The 25,226-nt window shown below is 41.9% G+C and overlaps 1 protein-coding gene across 1 annotated transcript in view; it reads right to left on the reverse strand.

Moving 5' to 3' along the window:
* metrn (meteorin, glial cell differentiation regulator) overlaps positions 1 to 22,427 on the reverse strand; it is a 47,506-nt gene extending 25,079 nt beyond the window's left edge. Inside the window, exons 1-2 of the mRNA XM_048552706.2 lie at positions 22,123 to 22,427; positions 18,625 to 19,067 (exon numbers count right to left, since the gene is read on the reverse strand). Coding sequence (XP_048408663.1) covers positions 18,625 to 19,067; positions 22,123 to 22,223 — 544 coding nt within the window. The 5' untranslated portion in view covers positions 22,224 to 22,427. The remainder of the gene's footprint in view (positions 1 to 18,624; positions 19,068 to 22,122) is intronic.
* Positions 22,428 to 25,226: the final 2,799 nt, after the last annotated feature.

A 25,226-nucleotide genomic window follows, 5' to 3' on the forward strand; every position in this document is an offset into this window, starting at 1 on the left:
ATTTTATTGAATTAAACTTTACATTCCCCAGTTAGAGGAGGGATGTCAATAAACAAAGTGGCAATTCAGCCCTTAGGAGAGGTTTGCTTTATGTTCCAGTAATAGTTTGGCCTAGAATGACCCCAGTCCCATTTATGCTGATAATTACACTGTCAATCTTGCTGATGGGGACATAAGCCGCAATGCAAACTTAGCACCCACACCAAAACGTCAAAAAGCCAGTGCAGGGACAACTGAGGATGCGGCAGCACTGATCATAGTATGAGTGCAAAGATTGTGTGCTGTAGGAGTACATGCCTCAGACTTTTTCCTATGCTATTTCTTTATCATTACTGCTATTTGGAATAGAGGTATTTCTCCAGAAAAGCCATTCCGCAACATATACATTCAGTACAGATGGCTAAGAGCTGAAAGGTGTCTCAAGGTGGCTAGCAATTTAGTGAAATATAGTGTCATCTTAATAAAAGATATATTAGAATTCAAATATATTTAATATCAAAGCCCACCTCAAGTTTAGTAGGGTTGTGCTGCTAAGCATTTGTGTTTAGTGTTGGTGCATGAACTTTGTATGATACCAAAGGCAATGTTTGTGTGTTTTAGACTGTTAATGCTTCATAAGAGCAAGCTTCACTCCACTAGTGCCCTACATTGACTCAGTGCCAACACGGTGAACTCTTATAGCTTCAACCAACCATCCTGCGGCCTTTTTTCTACTTGCTACAGTTAAAACATTGACTGTTTTCTGAAAAGTTTTGCAAAAATACAGCAGTACTTCTGGTGTCTTACATATGACTATATCATGTGCCTATATTAGAGTTGATCTTTCTCTGCATCTCCTCTGTAGCTGTAACATTACATTCTGTTCTAGTGCCCTGGTGTATTTATGTAAGGTACGATTTGCCTGGATAGTGCACAAAACAATACTTTTCACTGTATCTCAGTACATTTGACAATAATAAATCGAATCAAATCGTTCAATTTATTTCAGTCTTTAAGTAACAATGAGGTAAGAAGAGATCAAGCGGTGTATTTGAATCTTCTCCAAACAAATTTTTCTTGATCCATAAATTCAAAATCAGCAAATCTTGCCCAGTATATTACTATCACCTCTTGGGAGTGTCTGGTACTTCTAGCCAGGCAAGTTAGTGAAAAGAAACAAGAGTGCAGTATCTCAGCAATTTCCAAAGTCCCTTATCTCAGGATCACTCTGCACACTCCATGTGTTGTTAATTGTTGCAGTGTTCCACATACTCTGCATGTGACATCGATCATATGTTGAGGATGGTTTCCAGCTGTACTGAAACTCAACTCTGCCAAGTAACACAATACGCAGGTAGTTTAAAGTTTAACTCTTGTCCTGGGTGTAGATGCCACTTCTTTCCAAATGCGCACCTCAGTCTCACAAATCCAGTGCAGAGGTCTTTACAAAGACCGACTGTGGGTGTCCTTTACTCACTGAACAAAGTCCTTAAATAACACTAAAAAAGATACAATGAACAATTTGTTAACTTTAAGAGTTTTGAGACTGTCAATCAACTAAACTTTGCAACCACATACTTCCAAAGTAAGTTCTTAATGAAAGGGATGCGTCAACGGTTCCAAGTGTTATCTGGCTTCAGTCATCTCCTAAATATGTTGAAGTCACCATGGGCTTTATGGTAGGCTTAACTAAAAGCAAATGTTGGCTGACTTTTTAATTCCTCTAACATTTTAAACCTAGACTGTACTGTAATGGACCAGTAAAAAGTCTATTATGATAACAATAGTGACAAATTGAATATTTGTATCCAAACTGGGTTTGCACTCCTCCTCAAAGAGTGGCAGCTATAAGTCTGCATAACAGATCCTTCAGAAATAAGACAACAAGTTGTCGCAGCTTGATTATTGTTTGAACACTGTGTTGTAGTCCTTCTGCAGTTTAATGTTTTCAGTAATTCACAATTACTTCTCCTTATGACATGGAACAAAAATTTGCAACGTGAATAGTATTAATGCAGCTCAGCTGTTGGAGATTTTCTTTAAACGAGGAATTTGACCTGGGGATACATGCACAGCATCATTAATGTTGAATGTACCAGGGACAACAGGTCAACCCTGTCCCCACTACTCCAACAAAATGGAGTCACACACAAAAAAGGTGAAGATGTCTATTGAAGATCGGTGCTCAAGGAAGCAGAGGTTTTGAATGCAAAAGCATTAAAAAAAATTTTCACTTTTGGAAAAATCTGTTGCAAGACTATAACACTGGTAGAGATTCATTGTTTGAATTTATTCCACCAATGGAACAGAACTATAATTTATTGAAGGCTTTTTCTTTCCTTTAGGTGCCATCTATCACCAATCCCTAATTGCCCTCAAACTGAGTGGCTTGCTATGCCATTTCAGAGGGCAATTAAGAGTCAACCAACCACATTTTAGTGGGTCTGGAGTCACACGTAGGCCAGAGAATTTCATTCACTAAAGGATATGCATGAACCAAATGGGTTTTTAAACAACAACTGATAGCAGTTGCATTCTCAGCATTAGATTTGTTATTCATTTGAATTTAAATTTCACCAGATACCATGGTTGGATTTGAAATTCATGGCCCACAGAGTTTAGTCTGAGCCTCTGTATCACTAGTCTACTGAAGTTACAGACATCTGCTCCTGTTATCAGAATCAGTTCTCATGCCATTCCACAGATATCGGTTCTTCAAAGCAGATAGAGCCACCATAACAGGAATCAATTTTCTTTTATCCTATTTGGAGGAGATTGGCAACAGTTCACATGGACAGAGGGGTTTGGGAACCTGTGATTCTGACAAGTACTGATTATGCTTGTCGTAGGAACACATGCATCTGTAATCTCTACTTTCACTGGCAAGAGACGAAAATTGGGGAGTTATGAAAATGAAATAAATGCTTCATTTACTTTGTTTATCCACAAGTACAAGCCAGAATTGTGATAAAATGCATTATGTCTTAAGTGCCAGAATTCCATTTTTATGTGCAGATAGAAAGATTTGCCAAACGTTTATTCAAAAAGTCCCTTAAGATATTGAACACATATGCTGTTTAAATATTATGCACTACAATTGGAATCCCTGGTCTGTGTGGAGATCCTGGCAGTTCATCTGTTTTCTACCTGCAGATCACCAAATGATTATATTTCGCCACAGACATTGACTAACAGTGGCCAACTTATTTTAGCCTGTAATAATTGAGAAAAATACAGATTGTCTGTAATGCTACAGCGGTTTTTCTTTGGGTATCTGGTAACCTTTGGCCAATAGTAGGATTCCACATGTGCGTCAATATTTGTTGACGATTCCAACATGGGAAAGGTTAAACTACATTTCAGCAATGCAAAACATTCTCAGATACAAACATGCAAACTAGGGACCTTCCCTTAACCTGCAGAGGCATTCACTGAGATTGTAGCTAATTGGATTGCAGCCTCCACCCAGGCCGAGGGCAAGGGGGTAAATCAGGGCTAAGAACTAGGGATCTAGGGTGCCTGCTATGCTCAGGTTGGGGGCCTAAGATTTGAGAGTCAGGAGTGCCACTAGGACCCATGATCTCAATCCCTGCTCCCACCTCCACTTTCCAGCATACCCCCCGATACTCCGACTCCTGTTATTCATTCTACTACTGCCCTCAGACATGCTAAAAAGCCAACATATCATTGTTGAATGCTACTTAATAAAAACAACACAGTTGGTCTGGTAACAATTACTGCTCCCTGTGTTGGTTTTTCAATTGTTAATGAAAATTACTTAAAATTAATGGAGTTCATGCATTAACAGTATTAAAACAACAACTACAGTGATTTTAGGGCAGTCAGTCATGCTTTCTCCCCTGTTATTTTATGAAGTTTACCAGTTCACTGAATATAATTCTTTTCACTGCGATAAAACAATCAGATGACAATGGACTTCATGGTACATGAAGTAAGTCAGTTTTACCACAAAATGGATTTTTTAAAAAAAAAGCTGAAGTTTGATAATGAAGGGAGTTCACATTCCCTCTGATAACAGGTCTTGTGTTGTGTTAGTTGACCAGAAGTGACCTGAAAGTGTGAACTTGACATTTTGGGTCAGCACCCTTCTTCAGAAGAAGGGTCCCAACCCAAAACATCAACATTTCTGCTCCTCTGATGCAGCCTGGCCTCCTGTGTTCCTCCACCTCCACACTTACCTTCGGCTCCAGCACTGGCAGTTCCTGCTACCTCAGTGAAAGTAAGAACGGACGTTTAGCACTCGAGTCAAGGCAGATAGTCGACTAACTACATTGGAGCATTGCATTTACAGTATCATTCATTTCAGCACAGGTACATGGAAATTTCAAACCAAAATTTCCTGACTAACTAACTAGTCACAAACTAAGTTGTCTGGTCTTCAAGTGCAGCACTTGTCACAAATGTTCTTTCATTTCTAAGTATTGGTTTCACTTCAGGAAAAAGTAACAGCATTAAAGTCACTTTTTTGTGATGTCCATGCAGTGGGATTACACAAAACACAGCATGTGCTCAAGGCTTAACATTCATATCTGTGTGCAGTTTGTTTATACATGAATACATGGTTGCATTTGTCGAGTTATTACAGCACAGAAAAGGCCATTTGGTCCATCAACTTCAGGCTATCATATCGCAAATAAACGATGTTCTGAGGAAGGATCACTGGACCTGAAATGTTAACTGATGTTTTTTCTTCACAGCTACTTCCAGACTTGAACTTTTCCAGCAACTTCTGTTTTTGTTCCTGATTTACAGGATCTGCAGTTCTTTTGGTTTTTGTTTCACTCCATTAGCTTCCTCCACTATGGTTCTATAAAGTTTCTGTGATAAGTGGTGATGTGGGCACAATTACAATGTTTAAAAGACATTTAGATGGATATATGAATAGGAGAGATATGGGCCAGGAGCAGGCAGGTGGGGCTATGGTTTAGATGCTGGAGAATCTGAGATAGCAAGGTGTAGAGCTGGATGAACACAGCAGGCCAAGTAGCAGAGGGGCAGGAAGGCTGACATTTCGGGCCTTGGCTGTTCTTCATTTCTGAAGGGTCTAGGCCTGAAACGTCAGTCTTCCTGCTCCTATGATGCTACTTGTCCTGCTGTGTTCATCCAGCTCTATACCTTGTTATCACAGGGTTATAGTTTAGTTCAGAAGTATGTTCAGCATGGGCTGGTTGGCCTGAAGGGCTGGTTTCCATGTGGTATGACTCTATGATTATGGTTATGTCAAAAGCCATCAGTGCCACTATAAAAATTCTTAAAATAAAGCTTTCCCTAGCATTAACATCAAGGCATGATTACAAGGTAACATACTGTATTCTGCCTCAAAAGCATTCACAAACATCAGGAGAACATACCTACTACACTAACGTGGCATTCATGTTTTCTGAGCCAGCCAAACACTTGTTTGCATTCATATAGCACCTTTGACAAAGTGTCCCAAGATGCTTCACAGAGAAAGGATTGAACACCAAGGTACACCAGGAAATGTCAGCCCAAGATGACCAAAAAAGTTCGGTTGAAAAGATAAAATTGAAGATGACTCTTAAAGTGAAGAGGTGAGCAAAGGTTGGAAGTAATTTTAGATCTTAGGGCCTATGAAACTGATGGCAAACCTATCAATGACAGATCTGTCAAGCAGCCAGGACTGATGGAGGGGAGAACTGCAGAGCCAAAGGAGATTAGACAGAGAGGGCTGAGGCTTTTGAGAGACATGAAACCAAGGATTGAGAAATGTTTTAAAAAAACAAGATATATTGCACAACTGCAAACTAATGTGAATTAGTGAGCCCAAGATAGCTGGGTAAGACAGTGTAGGCACAAATTAAGTACACAGGGCAGAGCTTCGGACGGCACTGAGCGAGTGGAAGTTAGTATATGGGAAGCTGATCAACATGGGATGCTACAATAGGGGATGTTGGAATTATCAAATCTAGGGGTACACCAAGAAAAGACATGGATTAAGTTTTCAGCAGGAAGTGAGCTGAGGCCAGGACAGAGTGTCAAGTAATGTTCCTCATGGTTTTGGACACTTGATCAAAGCTAAGGAAAATAACCCAAACGTTTCTTCTGCAGGATGCCATGGAAATCCATCATTCGTGGAATCATTTTCCAAATTTGTCATGTGCTTCCTAAAGTGTGACTCCCAGAACTTGGCACAATACACCAGATAACATTTTAGCTCCAATGCAAACCCAATTAATAAACCCAGTGATGCCATATGCTTTATTGACTGCTCTCAACCATATCCAGACCTCTCTGCTCCCATTTCTCCTTCAGAATTACATAGTTTAACTTATATTCTGTTTTCTTTATACCAAAAATGAATCATGTCACACACCTCTAATTTTAATGTGCCACTTGTTCACCCATTCTACCAGTCTGTGCACTTTTATGGTTCTACACTATCCTCCTCACAACACTTCCAAGTTTTGCAGTTCCTTCAAATTTTGAAATGGTGACTCTTGGGTCCTAAACATATACATTACAAAGGTCAGGAGTCCCAACTTTAATGAGTTTAGCTATAAACCTTCTTTCAGTCTGAGAACGATCCATTCACCACTATTTCCCCTCACTAAGAAAATGTCATAACAGTGCTCCTGCTGTCTCTTTTATTGCATGACATCTAACTTTGTTCACAAGTCTGTTGTGCAACACTGCATCCAGCACCTTTGGACATTTGTGCACAATTCATCAACAGCATTATTTTCCTTAATCTGTCTGTTGGTTGATCAAAGAGACAAAATTAGTCAAAAACAATATTCTCTTGAGAAATTCAGTGCTGGTTTTCCCTAATTAACCCAAGTGCCTTTCTATCTATCTACTACACCAGTCTATGTTCAGATAGAAAACATACCCCATTGTAACTGATTCTTGTACCTCTAAATTGCCTTGCAAGTCTGTTCCTCCACATCTTTCTCCTTCGACAATGCTAAACATTTTTCTCCCCCCTTTGCTCTAGCCAAATAAATTCTGTCACTGTCCCTTTAGGACCATCCTGCTTTACCTGTACAGCAATGCTCTCCTGAATCAGTACCGCCATCAATCACCCTTCTCTTCCTTTTGTAAGATTGTTTATTCAGGAATATTTAGTATCTAGTCCTGTCCTTCTTTTGAAGAGGTTCATGTTACTGCCATAGGACCAAATAGCAACCTGCAGCTGCCACTCACCGATTTCACTGATCACACTCAGCACATTGTAACCCACATGTGTGAACCCAGGATGGCGCCAGGGTCAAGGGTGTCACTCAATAGCCACAATACAGCCCTCTTTCACACTCAACTTTGGGGTAAATGACATTGACAGAAAGGAGGATATGATCCTGCAGTTAGGAATGAGGAAGCTAAATTAGAAATTAGCAAACAAGACTTCAAAAGTAGTCATCTCTTGGTTGTTCCCAGTATCATGCACAAGTGAGTCTGAAAAATAGGGTAAAGCAGGTGAATGAGTGGCGCACAAAACAGTTCAGGAGTGTAGACTTTAGATTCTTGGGACATTTGGACGCTCGAGGAGATGGGGTCTGAACAGACCAGAGGGTACATCCGACAGAGCTGGGGCCAATTTCCATTCAGGTATTTCAATTAGCGTGATATCCGGGAGCTAATTCTGAACAGGAATACCAAGATGCAAAGAATATCGCAAGATAAAGATAGTATCGTTGTGTAGGAAATAGTAAGTTATTGGTTGGATTCAGCATTAAAAAGGGAAAGCATTAAAGTCTAAATTATGGTTATAGAGTAAGTAGGTGACTGATTTACTGCTTACTTTGAAATCCCATTAGTATCGTAACCAAACAAAAGCACTTGGCAGTAGCTGAACATCAAAAGTGATCAGGGGAGCACCTGGCAAACCACAATTATAGTTCAGGAAAAGCTAGGTCAATGTTTTATTGATGTTGTATTTCTGGTCAAGGCACCTGCCTTAACTGTGGTCACTGAGGTCAAATTATTATGCTTGATATGACATCAGGCCAGTGGCAAATAGAACTATATTCCTGGAGTCATGATATCAATTGCAAGACGAAACAGCAAACCAATGTTACTCTTTACAAATATTTAATTACATCGACACCCAAGAAATGTTCAGGGTTTAAGCATTTTCTTTTTGGGAAATCAGAAGGCTCAATGGCCTTCTATTCTTATTAGGTTTTATGCTGTTAGCTTGCCAATGTATAATGAAGAAAATTAAATCTATGTGTGGCTAATGACCTGTTATATCTGAAACGTAACCAGCCAAGTTAATTCCAGGGCTCAGTGCAGAGGATTAAAATGAAGCCTGAAGGATATGCTTTATAAGGACACAAGAATAACTCAGGGAAGATCCTTTCCCATATTGTGCATCTCAGATTGAAGCACAATGTCACCACAACACTGGAGGTTGTTACTAAATTACACGTCTGTTTCACTGAAACAGTACTAAAAAGGTGTTTTAAACTGGATGTGTCTTCTAAAAATCCCCTTCTATAGACCATAGACACCAGAAGTAAAAGCCAGGAGGCACCTATGAATCTCAAGTTCTCTTGCAATAGAAATAGCCAGGCATTTTTGATCACAAAAATGAAAGACTGCACCTAGCATTTTCCTAGTCAGAACCCATTTTCCACTTTTGTGGTGTGACTGATTTACAAGACAGCCATGCCAGGATTTGCAGCTCACACTGAAGCCAAAAGTGTAGTATATAGTGGCCAGCGTGGGCTAATATTTGGCAAAGGAGAGAGAATTTCTAAGAGGTGATCGCATACGGTTTTTATTTTTAAAACTGCCATGGGCCAAAGACCGATACATTTAATCGAGGCAAAAATTTACTTTAATAGCTTGTCTTGCTCTGACTGACTTCTTAAGCAACTGGAAAGAGCTGTTGGAACAAATAAAATCTACTGAGAGCTGCAGTCTAGCAGTATTTCAGAGATTGCACTAATGCACAGTGAAAAGCAGATGTGACCCAACACAACAAAAACTGAAAATATGAGCAGGAGTAGGCCAATCAGCCCATCGAGCTAGCTCTGCCATTCAATATGATCATGGCTGATCTTCCAACTCAGTACCTTGTTCCTGCTTTCTCTCCATAGGCTTTGATCCCTTCAACCTTATAACTATATCTAATTCCTTCTTGAAAGTAATCGTGTTTTCTGTGGAAGAGAATTCCACAGACTCAGCATTCTTTGAGTGAAGAAATTTATTTTCATCTCAGTCCTAAATGGTGTATCCCATAACCACATTCTTAGACAGCGAACCTTGGTTGTGGTATTCTGAATCATTGGGAACACCCATCCAGTGTTTACCCTTTCCGGTCCCATTGGAATTTTACAGGATTCTACGCAATTTCTCCTCATTCTTCTATACTCCATTGAATATAGACCCATCTGTTTCAGACTTTTTTTGTCCATCAGTCCTGCCATCTCAACAATCAGTCTGGTGACACTGTCAGTTATCGAGTTTCAGTTACAGAGCAGTCCTGAACCAACACTGATAAGAACAGATTGGCCATGGAAAGTGCAGCATAGCTAGTGTGGCCTCATTTGGAATACTGCATACAGTTCTGGTCACCCCATTACAGGAAGGATGTGGAAGCATTGGAAAAGGTGCAGAGGAGATTTACCAGGATGTTGCCTGGTCTGGAGCGCAGGGCCTATGAAGAAAGGCTGAGGGACTTGGGTCTGCTCTCATTGGAGAAAAGGAGGCAAAGAGGGGATTTAATAGAGACATACAAGATTATCAAAGGATTAGACAGGGTGGACAGCGAGAGTCTTTATCCAAGGATGATGATTTCAGCTTGTACAAGGGGGCACAGCTACAAATTGAGGGGTGATAGATTTAAGACCGATGTCAGAGGCAGGTTCTTTACTCAGAGTGGTAAGGGCGTGGAATGCCCTGCCTGCCAATGTAGTCAACTCAGCCACATTAGGGGCATTTAAACAGTCCTTGATAAGCATATGGATGATGATGGGATAGTGTAGGGGAGGGGCTTAGATTAGTTCACAGGTCGGTGCAACATCGAGGGCCAAAGGGCCTGTTCTGCGCTGTATTGTTCTACATTCTATGTTCTAGATTCACTAGATGGCTGCACGGTTTCTAAGGGTTAAGCTATGAGGACAGATTACACAAACTAGGCCTGGTTGAACTGGATGTACAGAATGTTAAATCCCATTTGATCAAAGTATTCAAGATATTCAAAGGTGACAGATAATATGGATTGAAGCAAACTATTTCTAGGATCTGGGCATTGCCAAAAGGTGGTGGTTCCGTAACCTTTCCCCGCTGATTTCATTGAGGTTTGAAAGTTGTCATGGCCCCTCACTTATAGCCAAGACGGTAGGGCGAAAATTCTACGAGAAAAGCAGATGGCGGAGAAAAGACCTGTGAAAGAGGACAGCAATGAGAAAGATTACAGCTATCTTCGAGCTCACAATCCCCAGAACTGGAGAGAAACCTCTCAGGCTATTGACAAGGAACACCTCAAAAATAAAGAAGTTTAGAATTCTTTACTATGAACAACAATTCATGCCAGACCAATTGTTGATTTCAAAACCAGGAGTTTGTTCACCAGTGTTAAGAAACATAGGTCAAAGTTGTATGCAAGGTAGGCTTCTACAGGAGGTGATGGCCTAGTGGTATTATCACTGGACTGTTAATGGAGTGGTCCAGGTAATGATCTGAGGACCCAAGTTCAAATCCCACCATGGCAGAAGGTAGAATTTGAATTCAATAAAAATCTATAACTAAGAATCTAATGATGACCATGAATGCATTGCCAACCATCATGAAAAATCGATCTGGTTCACTGAAGTCCTTTAGGGAGGGAAACTTCCATTCTATGTGACTCCAAACCCACAGCAATGTCATTGGCTCTTAACTGCCCTCTGGGCAATTAGGGCTAGGTAGTAAATGCTGGTCCAGTCAGTGATGCCCTGATCTCATGAATGAATTCTTAGTGAATGGGAGAACAGCATGTAAGGGCTAAATTACCTCCTCCTATTGCTATGTCTCCTACTTACAGCTTCCAAATGCAGTTAGTTCTGAATGGATGGCTAAGGTGCAATAGCAGGATAAAAGCAATTTTGTGAAACACAGGACAAAACATACCCCTGAATGCACAAAGGCGCAAATCAAGCACTTGTGTTCACATCAGTACAGTTGTTTTAACTCCAGAGTTCTAGCTCAGAAAACCTTCTGAACTATCTGCAGCAAGTATTTAAGAAACAAATGCTTAGTTGCCGAAGGTGGAACCGATAATGAAAAGATTAATGATCAGCACAATGTGTCCACGTTAGAATTTACCTGTTGGTTTACAAAGAATTAATAATCTTGGCTTCTAGTAAGGGTTTCAAAACTAGAGGTACAAGTAGCTTACCCTGCTTGGATAACAAAAAGAATGACATTTCTAATTCTAAATTTTAATTGTCCAATGTTACTAATTTAAGGTATTAAAAAAGAGAGAGATGATATGTTTTCAGTTATTTCAATTCTCTAATACACTGGCAGGCAGTGAGGATAAACAAGAGTCATAATTTAAGCAAACTTTGTTTTGTAAAATTGTCAAGATAAATTCAGCAAGACATTTGAACGAGGAATGATTTCCTAGGTACATCTTGTTGGCACCTGACAAAAACAATGTCACATTTGGTTTTTAAAGTATCTCAACTGTTATTGATAATGCCTTTAAAAAGGAGGCTTAATACATCTTAAATGCAGTCTGTCACAAATAAATTACATTCGCCTCATATTGATAGGTGTCGAAGACAAAAGTGATTTGCAGTTATGCTGAAGGAACAAGTCTGGGCTATTCTGCCCACTAAACTACTTGAGGAAAGTTTCCATTCACATGTTCCTTAAATCTTAAAATTCTACCTTGGTCCAAAAAATCCAAAGGCATACTGATTGCACGTTAAAAACAAAACATGACGAAATGCTTTACAATCACCATGACAACTATACTAATCCTTAATCTTTCATGAATCTGAATAAAAGGCAGAGTTTTGTTGGGACTCGATACACCAGGCTGTCAGTTTCACAACAAGGATGCCATTGGCATTACAGAGACAACAGCATTCCTGACCCTCAATTCACTTGTGCTCAGACAGAACTTTCCTCCCTTTTCCTATGAGCCATGGGAGGTAAAACTGGTGTGGGGGTTGAAACTTTTGAATGACCCATTGAGGTCCAGATACACCTGGCCAGACCAAACATGTTTTCGTGAATGAACTGCATAAGGCTTTCACTGTGTTTCTGAATTGTGCCTCAAAGTGGAAATCGGGAAAAATTACTGACTGTACAGAAATCTCACCACAAAATTGCATTTTGTACCTCAGTCAGCTCACTGAAATAATTTTACATCCAGATCTGCATTTAAAGCTGCATGCTTGAAAACTAGAAATATTCTTCTGTGGTGCCACAGTCAAAACAGATTAAATACCAGACAGAGCTGTAAAAATTCACCATTATCCTCTATAATAGAAGGAAATACATTAACTTCTGAAGTGCTCCTAATAACCATGGCTTGGCAACTGGTTCTAGAAATCACTGTTCATTTGGGATTTGAAGTTTATTTTCCTAATTTGACAACTCAATCTAATAAAGGGTTAGCATCATTCTCTCAGTCTATCAATTCTATGTACTCAGGAACCTAGTATCACTGCCAGACAGCAGGTAATGAAAGAATTTCTGTTTGAATTGAAAGGCATGAGCAGAACACCCCTAAAGTTTTTAAAGACTTGAAATAATTCAAAAGCAAACACATGTAGCATTATTCAAGTTGAATAACTGTCAACAAATGAAATTAATTAAATTCATAACATTTGCTGTGGTCTTTATTCCCACAAGGAAAAAAGTTAGAATTTAAACTTGTTGACTGAAGAAAGCTACAGTATAGAGGGATTTGGTAGCCCTTGAACATAAATCACAAAGTGATAATACCAAGTTCAGCAGGTAATACGGAAGTCAAATGGGATGTCGGCTTTTATTTCAAAAGGAGTGCAGTATTGCTAAAATTATACAAAGCACTCACCACAGCACAGTGGGAATGCTGTGAACAGTTTTGGGTCCCTTATGCAAGGAAAGATGTACTGTCATTGGAGGCAGTCCAGAGAAGGTTGACTAGGCTGATACCACAGCTGGAAGGATTGTCTTATGAGCAGAGGTTGTAGGTTGAGCCTGTAATCATTGAAGTTTAGAAAAATTGGAAGTGACCTTATTAAAACACTGGATTTTGAGGGAACTTGACAGGAAAAATGTGGAAAGGTTATTTCCCCTGTGGGAGACTCAGTCAGAGGGCATCTCAAGATAAGAGATCACACATTTAAGGCAGATAAACAGGATTTTCTTCCATAAGTTCATAAGACATAGGAGCAGAAATTAGGCTATTCAGCCCATCGAGTCTGCTCCGCCATTCAATCATGGCTCCGCCATTCCTCAACCCCATTCTCCTACTTCCTCCCCGTAACCCTTGATAATCATGAACTCATCTATGTCAGTCTTAAATGTACTAAGTGATCTGGCCTCCACAGCATTCTGTGGCAGCGAATTCCATAGATTCGCCACTCTCTGGCTGACGTAGTTTCTCCTTATTTCTACATTCTAATAGGTCTTCCCTTTACTCTAAGGCTGTGCCCTCGGGTCCTAGTCTCTCCTCCAAATGAAAACATCTTCCCAACATCCACTCCATCCAGGCCATTCAGTATTCTGTATTTAATCTGTTTTGAATAGTATAGTCCCCGTAGTGTCTCAGTATAGTCATGGAACTATACTCATCCTCCCTGTACCATGTTTCTTTTTTCTAGAGATGCATTTTTGCTGTGTCTTCTGAATTACTCCCAGAAATTCCTGCCATTGCTATTCCACTGTCTTTCCTGCTGGACTCCTCTTCCAGTCAGTTCTGCCCAACTCCTCCATGCCTCTGTAGTCACCTTTGTTCAGCTGTAATACCATTACCTCTGATTCTATCTTCTCCCTCTCAAATTGCAGAGTAAACACTATCATATTATGGTCACTGCCTCTTAAGGGTTCTTCTACCTTAAGCTCCTTTATCAAGTCTGCCTCATCGCACAACATTAAGTCCAGTATTACCTGGTCCCTTCTGGGCTCCACCACGAGCTGCTCCAAAAAGCCACCGCGAAGACATTCCACAAACTCCTTTTCTTGCAATTCACTACCAACCTGATTTTCCCAGTCCCCCTGTATATTGAAATCCCCCCGATCACTGTGACTTTGCCGTTCTTACACACCTTTTCTATCTCCTGGTGTATCTTGCACCCCAGCTCCTGACTACTGTTTGGAGGCCTGTACACAACTCCAACTATGTTTTTTTTTTAACCTTTCTTTGCAGTTCACCAATTCTATCCACGCAGTTTCTACACCATCTGACCCTACTTTGTTTCTTCTCAGAGGGTAGCGAATCTGAAATTCTTTACCACAGAGCTGTCAAGCCTGGGTCATTAAATACATTCAAGGCTGAGATAGATAGACAGATTTCTAACCAGTAAGGGAATCAAGAGTTATGAGGTAAAGGTAGGAAAAATGGAATCGAGGATTATCACATCAGCTATGATCTTACTGAATAGCAGAGCACACTTAATGGGATGAATGGACCATTTGCTTTACAGAACGCCTCTGCTCAGTTCACAATAAACTGCACATCTGCCAACGTGGTATACTGTATCCATTGTACCTGGTGTGGCTTCCTCTACATTGGAGAAACCAAGCGGAGGCTTGGGGACCGCTTTGGAGAATACCTCTGCTCGGTTTGCAGTAAACAACTGCACCTCCCAGTCACAAACCATTTTAACTGGTCCTCCCATTCCTCAGAGGACATGTCCATCATGGGCCTCCTGCAGTGGCAGAATGATGCCACCCGAAGGTTGCAGGAACAGCAACTCATTCCACTTGGGAACCCTGCAGCCCAATGGTATCAACGTAGACTTCACAAGCTTCAAAGCCTCCCCTTCTGCCACTGCATCCCAAAACCAGCCCAGCCGGTCCATGCCTCCCCAACTTGTTCTTCCTCTCACCCATCCCTTCCTCCCACCTCAAGCTGCACCTCCATTTCCTACCACTAACCTCAACCCGTCTCTTGACCTGTCCACCTCCCCTGGACTGACCTTTCCCCTCCCTACCTATCTTCTCCTCTATCCATCTTCGGTCCGCCTCCCCCTCTCTCCCTATTTATTCCAGAACCCTCTCCCCATCCGCCTCTCCGATGAAGGGTCTAGGCCCGAAACGTCAGCTTTTGTGCTCCTGAGATGCTGCTTGGCCTGCTGTGTTCATCCAGGTTCACACTTTGTTACCTTGGATTCTCCAGCATCTGCAGTTCCCATTATCACTGTTCCTACATCTCATGCTTTATGGTGATATTCCCAAGTTTTCTGAGATTTACAAAATGATCTTCCAAACATATGCTGACACTGCTATTATCTTTGTGTAAAATTAACATTGATTCCAGTCAAAAATTTAGCTTTGTCTGTTTCAGGAAAACAGATTGCAACATTGTCCTTTTGCATTTTATTTTGCAAGAATGGCTTACAGAAAGAGACATCCAGTTGTTTCTATTTTATTACCAAGAAAGGATACTTATTTGTTCTCCATCCCCAACCCCCCACCGAACTCCACCAATTGTTTTTTCCTCTTCCCTATGTAGACTCTGACTTGTTCAGTATCTGCTGTTGGGAATTTCACCCAATAGGTCATCAAGTTCATTAAAACTTTAACAAACTCCAGGTAACTAAAAAGAATCCAGGTGAAGTGTGAAATCAAACTGATTTCACTGATCATTCTGGCCTGGTTGGTCAAAGTCTGGTGAGGTGTCAGAACTATTGTTTCTCGGTGCAGGTAGCTGCATGAAATATGACAAGTACCAACCCTAACAGTGGTCTGCTTCGCAACAGTCATTGGGAAATTATTAACAGGGGTTATTAAAACTGCAAACCTTCATATGTGGAAGCATTAACTTTTGAAACTAAATACAAAAAGTTATGGGAAGGGCAGAGGGAGATTGGGATAGTAAACTTGCCTTTGGTCAAGTCATTGTCACTCCAGACTACATACAATCTTGTACAGTTTGCACATTTAGAATAACTAGTCTATATTTTCAGATCTGACCTTCAGGATAGTGACAAGTCCTTTCCTTCCCCTCTATCAAGGCAACTGTAAGGAGTAGGAGGAGATGGGGGTGGTGGGCGGTTGCAGGTAATGAAGAGCAGCAGTGAGTAAGTGCCCCAGGCTGAAAGAGCCACTCATTGTTTGGCGATTGTTGGCTCCTGAAAGGATGTTGAATTTGCTCAAGGAGGGCTCCATCTACAGGACAGAGTGATATTGAGAGCACACTTCCAAGAGTAAGCTCCTGCTCGAGCTGAGCAAGTTGTGTGTACCAAGATTTTGAAAAGTATTCTTTAAAAATTTAATCATATTAGATGTTGCAGGGTTCTGATCTATTTGTTTCCAATTTGTACATCTTTATCTAATGGATGTCCCTTATCTATTGGGTGTGTCTTTTTGTCTGCAGTCAGTTGCAAGTAGTGTCCGTGTTTTAGCCTTGTGCATAGTCCGCTTCCCATTTTCCACAATAACATTTGTGCAGTTTTAGATGAAAACTTTTTGTTTAAAATATTTTGAGTGGATATTTGTAGAGGCGCTTCACTATTCCAGTTCACCACCGAAGTCAAACTGGAAGCATCTGCAGTCAAACTGGGAAAACAACAAGTGTGGACCATTCAACTGGCATTTCCTCCTGGAGCCAGTATTGCCAATAATATTCAGCAGTTTGACTGTTGTTTCTTCCTGAATATGATCAGCCTTTCCACCACTTCCTACTGGCACCAGTTCAAAACAGGCCTTCAATTCCTATTTCAATATTGGATGCACTGATTCCAGTTTTAATGACTCTGGTTTGAGAGTTTTATCCTCACAGGTAGCTCCATTACAGCAGTGACTGCATTTCAAAAGTACTTAACACAAGCAGTTCAGGTTTGAACCTTCTAAATTCATGAATGGTGCTATCTGAGCACGCACTTCTGTCTCCCATTGTGTTAAAGATTACATAGAACATAGAACAGTACAGCACAGAACAGGCCCTTAGCCCATGATGTTGTGCCGACCATTGATCCTCATGTATGCACCCTCAAATTTCTGTGACCATATGCATGTCCAGCAGTCTCTTAAATGACCCCAATGACCTTGCTTCCACAACTGCTGCTGGCAACGCATTCCATGCTCTCACAACTCTGAGAAGAACCCACCTCTGACATCCCCTCTATACTTTCCTCCAACCAGCTTAAAACTATGACCCCGCGTGCTAGCCGTTTCTGCCCTGGGAAATAGTCTCTGGCTATCAACTCTATCTATGCCTCTCATTATCTTGTATACCTCAGTTAGGTCCCCTCTCCTCCTCCTTTTCTCCAATGAAAAGAGACCGAGCTCAGTCAACCTCTCTTCAGAAGATAAGCCCTCCAGTCCAGGCAGCATCCTGGTAAACCTCCTCTGAACCCTCTCCAAAGCATCCACATCTTTCCTATAACAGGGCAACCAGAACTGGACACAGTATTCCAAGTGTGGGGCTGAGCAAATCTATACATGAAAATGAATTAAGCTGCAGCCTTCCTTTCAAGGCATGGAAAGGAGCCATAGTCTAGAAAGGACTAGAGACATCTCCTTCCAGAGAGAGACAACTGAATATGTATAACTTGTGAGTAGCCAGTTGGAATGAAAAGTCAGAGTCATACAGCACAGAAACAGATCCTTCAGTTCAAGTCATCCACATTGACCAGACATTCAAAACTGGTCTGCACCCATTTGCTAGCATTTGGCGCATACTCCATTAAACCCTTCATTTTCACGTAGTCACCCAGATGCATTTTAAATGCTGTTATTGTACCAGACTCCATCACCTCCTCTGGCAGCTCATTCTATACACACATGACCCTCTGCATGAAAAGAGTTCTCCTTCAGGTCCCTTTTAAATCTTTCCCCTCTCACTTTACACCTATGCCCTACCCTGGGAAGAAAGACCTTGGTTATTCACTCTATCCATATTAATGATTTCATTAAACCCCCCCCAGCATTCTACACTCCAGGGAAAAATAGCCTGAGCTAGTTCAGCCTCTCCTTATAACTCAAATCCTCCAATCCTGACAACATGCTTGTAAATCTTCTCTGAAGACTTTCAAGTTTAACAACATCTTTCCTACAGAGACCAGAATTGAATGCAGCATTCTAAGAGTGGCCTCACCAATGGCCATTACAGTTGTAACATGACCTCCCAGCTCAGGTGAGAAGACATCAGCCATCACTGCCAGTTGTGGGGATTGAACCAGTACTTTTGGCTTTATTCTGCACCCTCTGGTCAACTGAGGAAACCAATCCAGCTTTAAGGGATCATGTCCATTCTCCCCACCTTCTCCTGACAATGGGATCTCTGCATCAATGCCTGCATTGTATTGAAAGATTGGAATCACCGCCAAAGACTGATTGGTTGAATTTTCCCATTCCCTGCCACTGTGACCAACAAGTTGGGGGTGAAGGGGGGTGAGGGGCGGGGGGGGAAACGGTGTTAGTTCAGGGTAGTCTGAAAGCTCTAATTAACAAATCAACATTGTAAGCAGGCGCACACTGTCCAAGATATTGATATTATTGATGCCTCCTTACTTTCAATCTGCTGAGAGAGCAGTACTCCCGAGCTCCAATCTCCCCGGAGCTCATACTTAAAGGCAGCAATGCGGCGGCTGATGTCCCGGTGCAGGGTGGACTGGATGAAGAGTGCCACCTTCTCGCCAGCCGAGCGGCTGAAACAATGGACTTTGGGTTCGATAGCCCCATCTTCCTCCTCCTCCTGTTGATCCCACACTAGGAGCTGCAGCTCCCCATCCCGCTCCAGGTAGATCTGAGCCCCCCGAAAGCTCTCTGCTGGTTTGATGCAGGCCGTGATGTGGGCCCCGGAACTTCCAGGGGTGGCTGGGCCGGTCAGCTGGGATGGGATCCGGGGAGACAGGCTGAGGTGCAGCGCTCCGACCGGATACAGCCACTCCACGTCCCCCTCAGCACAGTGCAAGAAGATCTGCTCCACAGTACCAGGCTCCTGGGACAAACCACTGGAAAACGAGCACAAGGGCACATTAAATACGCTGCACATTTGATTCCCTTTTAGCACTGAGGCTGCATACCCTCACCGTAAAATTGTCTGTTTAAATCAGCGTGTGTGAGTTGCACTCACGAGAAGCATTTTAGTCTGGAGAACATGCACAGTCAATACAAAATGGGTGCAATTCAATTAGATGGGGTTCAGAACAGGTTGTATAGGAGCACAGATCATTAGAAGTGGTGGGATAACTGGAGGATGCAGTTAATAAAATATTCACTATCCCCAGCTATTAATGGGGCCATAGAGTACAAGAGCAGGGAAGTCATGTTAAAATTGTACAAAGTGCTTGTTAGACCTCAGCTGGAGTATTGTGCATAGTTGTGGTGCCACATTATGGGAGGAATTGAATGCATTGGAGAGACAGAGTGCAGAAACGATTTACAAGAATGGTTTCAGGAAAATTGTGACACGAGATTGGAGAGGTTGGAACAGTTTCCTGGAGAAGAAGGCTAAGAGCTAAGGTTTTAAAACCATGAAGGGCCTGGGTAAGTCAGATAGAAACTCTTCCTGCTCATAATAGGATCACGATCCAAAGGGCACAGATTTACAGTGTTTCGTAAAAGAAGCAAATACACAGTGAATAAAACGTGTTTACACTGTAACTAGTTAGGGTCTAGAATGCACTGCCTGGAAAGGCAGTGGAGGCAGGTTCAATTGACACATTTGAGGGCAATCGATGGTTATTTAAGTAAAAATCAATGTGCCTGGGTATAGGGAAAAGGCAGAGAAAGTTTTTTTTAAATTTTGTTCATAGGATGTGGGCATCCAATGGATATTGGTCTAAAATTTATCAATAAACTCTAATAGCCTGGGTGACAGTTAAGAGTCGACTAGTTTGCTGAGAGTCTGCAGCCATATATTGGCCAGACTGGATAAGGGTGACATTACCTCAAACAGATAGTAGATGCCACCATTAACAAAGCCAATTTTCAAATCCAAGTGGTGCTAATTCAACAGGACCATTTGGATCAAGAGCAATTCAAAGTGGTCATGATGGTGGGAACAGAAGCTGTGGTCCCATAGCAATAGCCTTGGTCTCTGAATTACTAATCCAGTGACATTACCACTGCACCACCAGTTCTCTCTTATTAGGGAAGAGATGTCCAGATGCCATACACATGAGGACACGCCCAGCATTGCTTTTCCACTTCCATCAGTTTATCGATCATAAAGTGTGTGGTAGCAGTGTCACCGCCGAAGTAATTCAGAATCCCAGGCCACAATGTTTTTGGGACACTGGTTCAAATCCCGTGGCAGAAGCTGAAATTTCAATTCACTAAAATCTGGAAAACTGGGATAGTGTAATGCTAACCATGGACCACATACACTGTTGGTTGCTGTAAAAACCCATTGGCTTCCTCATGTCATTTATGGGAAGAAAATCTGCCAATCTTCCCTGATCTACATAGGACTTCAGACCCACAACCTCTTGGCAATAAATGGCACTCACGTTACATGAACTTCTAAAAAAACTGTTCTTTTCTCAACACTTTCTCCTCTTTCAATCTTTCTGGCTCTTTCAGAACAGTGAGCTTATGTATTAAAAATTTCCCCAAGGCCTTGTATGATCTGAAGAAGAGTCTGATCCTAGTTTCCATGTTGGTGAAACCTTGAGTGAGTTGAAACTTAAGTGACCAAACATCTCCTGAAAACTGCAAGTAACGTCAGCAGATCCACCTGCTGGGAGCTGTGCAGAATGGATAGATATTGTTTTGGTTTGAAAATTGTTCCAAGCCTACTGTCGACCAAGAAGGGGACACATGACCAAGTGGAGTGTGAATTTTAGATCGGGGCCTTATAGTGAACACTGGTTATGATAACTTCGGATTTCCTCCAGTGAAATGATGTCCCTGCGCATTCTGTAACTATCTAGATCACAAGCAGCTTAAAACCAGTGAAACTGAACAAGCTGCAACAACGCTGCAGAAAGTGCCTTACCAGCATCTCAATTTCCCTCACCCCAGTTAATGTACAACAATGGGTTCCCCCATCCCCGCATGAAATAGAAAGGCTACTTTCTCAGCAAATAGCATTTCTCCAGCGAATAAAATGCGGGCCGAGTCCGAAGCTCGGAGGGGATGAGACAGATTGCCCGGGGTCCTGCTGTTGTCAAGCGCATCGCTGCACTTTTAAGGGCAGACCAATTGGAACAATAAAAAGTGCGCGCCAAATATAACAAAGAGCTCGCATTTTAATAAAATGCTGGATCCGAGGCCACAATAACGAAAACTAAAGTTCCCAGCCTGCCAACAAGAAATAGAAAGTGGAGCACTGCAAGTTGAAAATGAAAATGACCTCCAGTTTACAAGGCACCCGAGCTGTAATAACCCAGTGACGTACATGATAGGAATTAAAAAACCTTAAATCACCAAATAGCGGTCAGGAATACGGAGCTGGGAAATATGGTGGAATCGTTTAATTGGCTGTTCAAATTCTGAGAACATTTAATATTTAAGTCAAATGATTTTTGGCGATGTTTTTGTTTACATTTTTTGCGAATAAGACGTTTTTTGGGGAAAAATACAAACACAACGATAGAACCCAGATATCCTCACGTTTCTCATCATGGGAAGCTGCTCAAGATTTCATCAGGTTAGACCTAACCTGAAAACATCTCCAAAGGATTTACATTCATTCGAGTTGGGAATGCAAACTCGGTCGCTGATTTTTCAAACAAACATCACCGGCGTAACAAAGTTGGTTGAACAGGAATCCTCTAGTTTCTCCCCGTATAACGCCTCCCGCTCTCGTCATTTCCTTATTTGAAAAGTACACTTTTATCTCATTTCTGCTGATAACAAAAACAAGCTTCTGAAAAACTTTCTGGAGACTGAGTTTAGACCAGAAGTGGCCAGGGGGCGCTGCTATCCAGGGATCATCGGTCCCTGTCCTGGTGTGAGTACACGGATCACCAAACAGGACAACAAAGTCGAGGATCTGAACTCACGCGTGCTGTGGCATTCACACCCAAGTAATAATAATAATAATATAGCAGCCTTTCCTACCTTCCTTTCCAACTGCACAGGTCTACTGAGTAATTAGAGCACACCGTCTTCAGCAGGGAAAGCAGAAAAGTCCACAGTGCAAAGGGAGTCAATAGAAGCATCTTTAAACCCACAGACACGATCAGGATTTAATCAAGCGGAAATTCCCATTAAAAGTGACATCCACAGAGAGACGGGTTTCCAGGCACGGGCATATTGGTCATTCCGACGGACAGAGCGGCACCACGCCCCTACCCTTTTACTTCTGTCCTTTCATTGCTCACAATGCTGCAGCCTCTGACATACCCAGCTCCTGTTGCTAAATATTTGTTACCCAGCCCGGAGCTTGCAGACCAATCAACAGGCGCTTCGGTGAAAGCCAATCGTGGGGAATATCAAGTCTTAGCCGAGACACGCCTTCCAACACGTTTAAAAGGGCAATAGTGTCCCTAACCACGCCACACTCCAGTCCAGCTCCCATCCTCAGTTACTTCCCGTTTAAAACTAAATTAACTGTTTCGCTCGCTTGGCAAAGCTGGAGTACCAATATAAAGCGATTGTGCGCTGCCAAGTCCATAGTGCTGAACGAAAGTTGACTCATTTATTTGTGAAATCCCTCTAAGTTTCCGCTTTCGACAGCCGCCGTCTGAGCCCCACATATTCCTCAAAAGAACTATAGATGCTGGAAATCGGAAATGCAGAAATTGCTGTGGGGGGAAAAATACTTAGATGGTCTCACAGCATCCGAGAAGAGGAATCGAACGACCCATTATCGAACGAAGCATTAGTGTGGAGCTGGATGAACACGGCAGGCCAAGCAGCATCATAGGAGCAGAAAAGCTGACGTTTCGGGTCTAGACCCTTCTCTCCACAGATGCGGCCAGATCTGCTGAGATTTCCCAGCAATTTCTGTAGTCGTTCCCCACATTTGCCAGTCTTCTGATATTCCGGCGGGAGATTTGCTCCTTAACATCAAATGTAGTGGTTACTGTTAATCGGGAAAATAAATATTAAATTATAAGTGCTGGAGATCTGTAATTTGCTCCTAAATATGTTTATTGTCAGTGCATTGAGTATAGGAGTTGGGAGGTCATGCTGTGGCTGTACAGGACATTGGTGTGACACTTTTGGAATACTGCGTGTAATTTTGGCCTCCCTGCTATAGGAAGGATGTTGTGAAACTTGAAAGGGTTCAGAAAAGATTGACAAGGATGTTGCCAGGATTGGAGGGTTTGAGCAATAGGGAGAGGCTGAATAGGCTGGGGCTATTTTCCCTGAGGCTGAAGGGTGACATTATAGAGGTTTATCAAATCATGAGGGGCATGGATAGGGTTAATACGCGCGAGGTTTTTTACCGGATGGATGAGTCCAAAACTAGTGGGGCCTAGGTTTAAGCTGAGAGGGAAAAGATTTAAAAGGCACCCAAGGGGCAACTTTTTTCATGCAGAGGATGGTGCTTGTGTGAAATGTGCTGGCAGAGGAAATGGCAGAGGCTGGCATGATTACAATACTTAAAAGGCAGCTGGATGGGTCATGTGAATAGGAAGGGTTTAGAGGCATACACGGAAGAGTTGGATGAAAGGGTCTGTTTCCAAGTTGTCCAACTCTATGACTGTATGACTATAAATGTCGAGGAAGGATGAAATATATACTTGCAGAGAAAAATTGTTCATAGATTTGTAAAGGCGTGTGACAAAATATTTCAAATCGAAACTAACAGCAAGTGCAATAAATAGTGCAATAGGACACATTTTAAAAATAAGGGGTAGGCCATTTAGAACAGAGTTGAGGAAAAACTTCTTCACCCAGAGAGTGGTGGATACATGGAATGCTCTGCCCCAGAAGGCAGTGGAGGCCAACTCTCTGGATACTTTCAAGAAAGAGATGGATAGAGCTCTTAAAGATAGTGGAATCAAGGGTTATGGGGATAAGGCAGGAACAGGATACTGATTGTGGATGATCAGCCATGATCATAATGAATGGTGGTGCTGGCTCGAAGGGCCGAATGGCCTACTCCAGCACCTATTGTCTATAAAATTGAACTTTTCGCCAGTCGGCATTTCAGTACAGTGGAAGCTCTCTCAATACTTACATTCGATGTCAGGGAGGTGGCCTGAGGAAGAAATAATTCAATATGAACATTACAGAAAATGCGATCAAATTCGACTTTTCCCCATGTAGCTTGTTGTACTCTGAGGTATCTCAACGTCATTTCATTCCTCTTGATATACACACTTTACATCACATTAGAGATCATTTGATTGTCATTTTATCATTTAATTTTCACCTCCAAGTTCCAGGAGGTACCGTCACATTCTAACGCATGCATTAATTTAAAACATTTAGGCCCTAACGCGGTTCTTTATTGCTTCCCCCACCCTCACCCCCACCGTACATCATGTTCACAAGAGTGGAGCTGAGTTTTATAACACTCCGTGACAGACCAGTTTGGAAGCATAGCAGCAGATGGAGAAATTGGACGTTTTCAGATTTGGGATACCCCTCATTTCTGGGCCACTGGTTCAGTGTGATTTTAGGTGGTTTTTGAGAATTCCCTCTCGTGACTATTTTCATTAATGCAGAAATCACCGAAGACCATAAGAAACTCTCACGGCCATTTCCCAATCTGAATATGAATTTATAGGATCACATACCGAACGCAGTAAAGTAAAAATAATACTTTATGCAGAACATAAAACCACCTGCAAGTTGCCCTCCAAACTACTCTCCATCCTGACTTGGAAATACATCGCCGTTCCTTCACTGTTGCTGGGTCAAAATCCTGAAATTCCCTCCCTCATGGCATTGTGGGTCAATCCACAGCAGATGGACTACAGCGGTTCAAGAAGGCACCTTCTCGAGGGTAATAGGGAAGGGCAATAAATGTTAGCCCAACCAGCGATGGTAACGTCCCATGAACGAATGAGGAAAAAAAATCTGTTTGCTCAGAGTTTAAGAAACAAGTACAGTGTTCACGTTTACATGCAACCCTCGCTCCTTCAGCGACTAAGAATTACTGGTCACACAGATGAACAGCCAGCACAGTACATAAGTGCGAAATACAAGAATTAAGCTCCCACACTAAATTAAAATGAGCTACTAAATCGGAGCACTCGCCTTTAATT

The sequence above is a fragment of the Stegostoma tigrinum genome, chromosome 23 (assembly GCF_030684315.1).
Source record: "Stegostoma tigrinum isolate sSteTig4 chromosome 23, sSteTig4.hap1, whole genome shotgun sequence".
Taxonomy (NCBI): domain Eukaryota; kingdom Metazoa; phylum Chordata; class Chondrichthyes; order Orectolobiformes; family Stegostomatidae; genus Stegostoma; species Stegostoma tigrinum.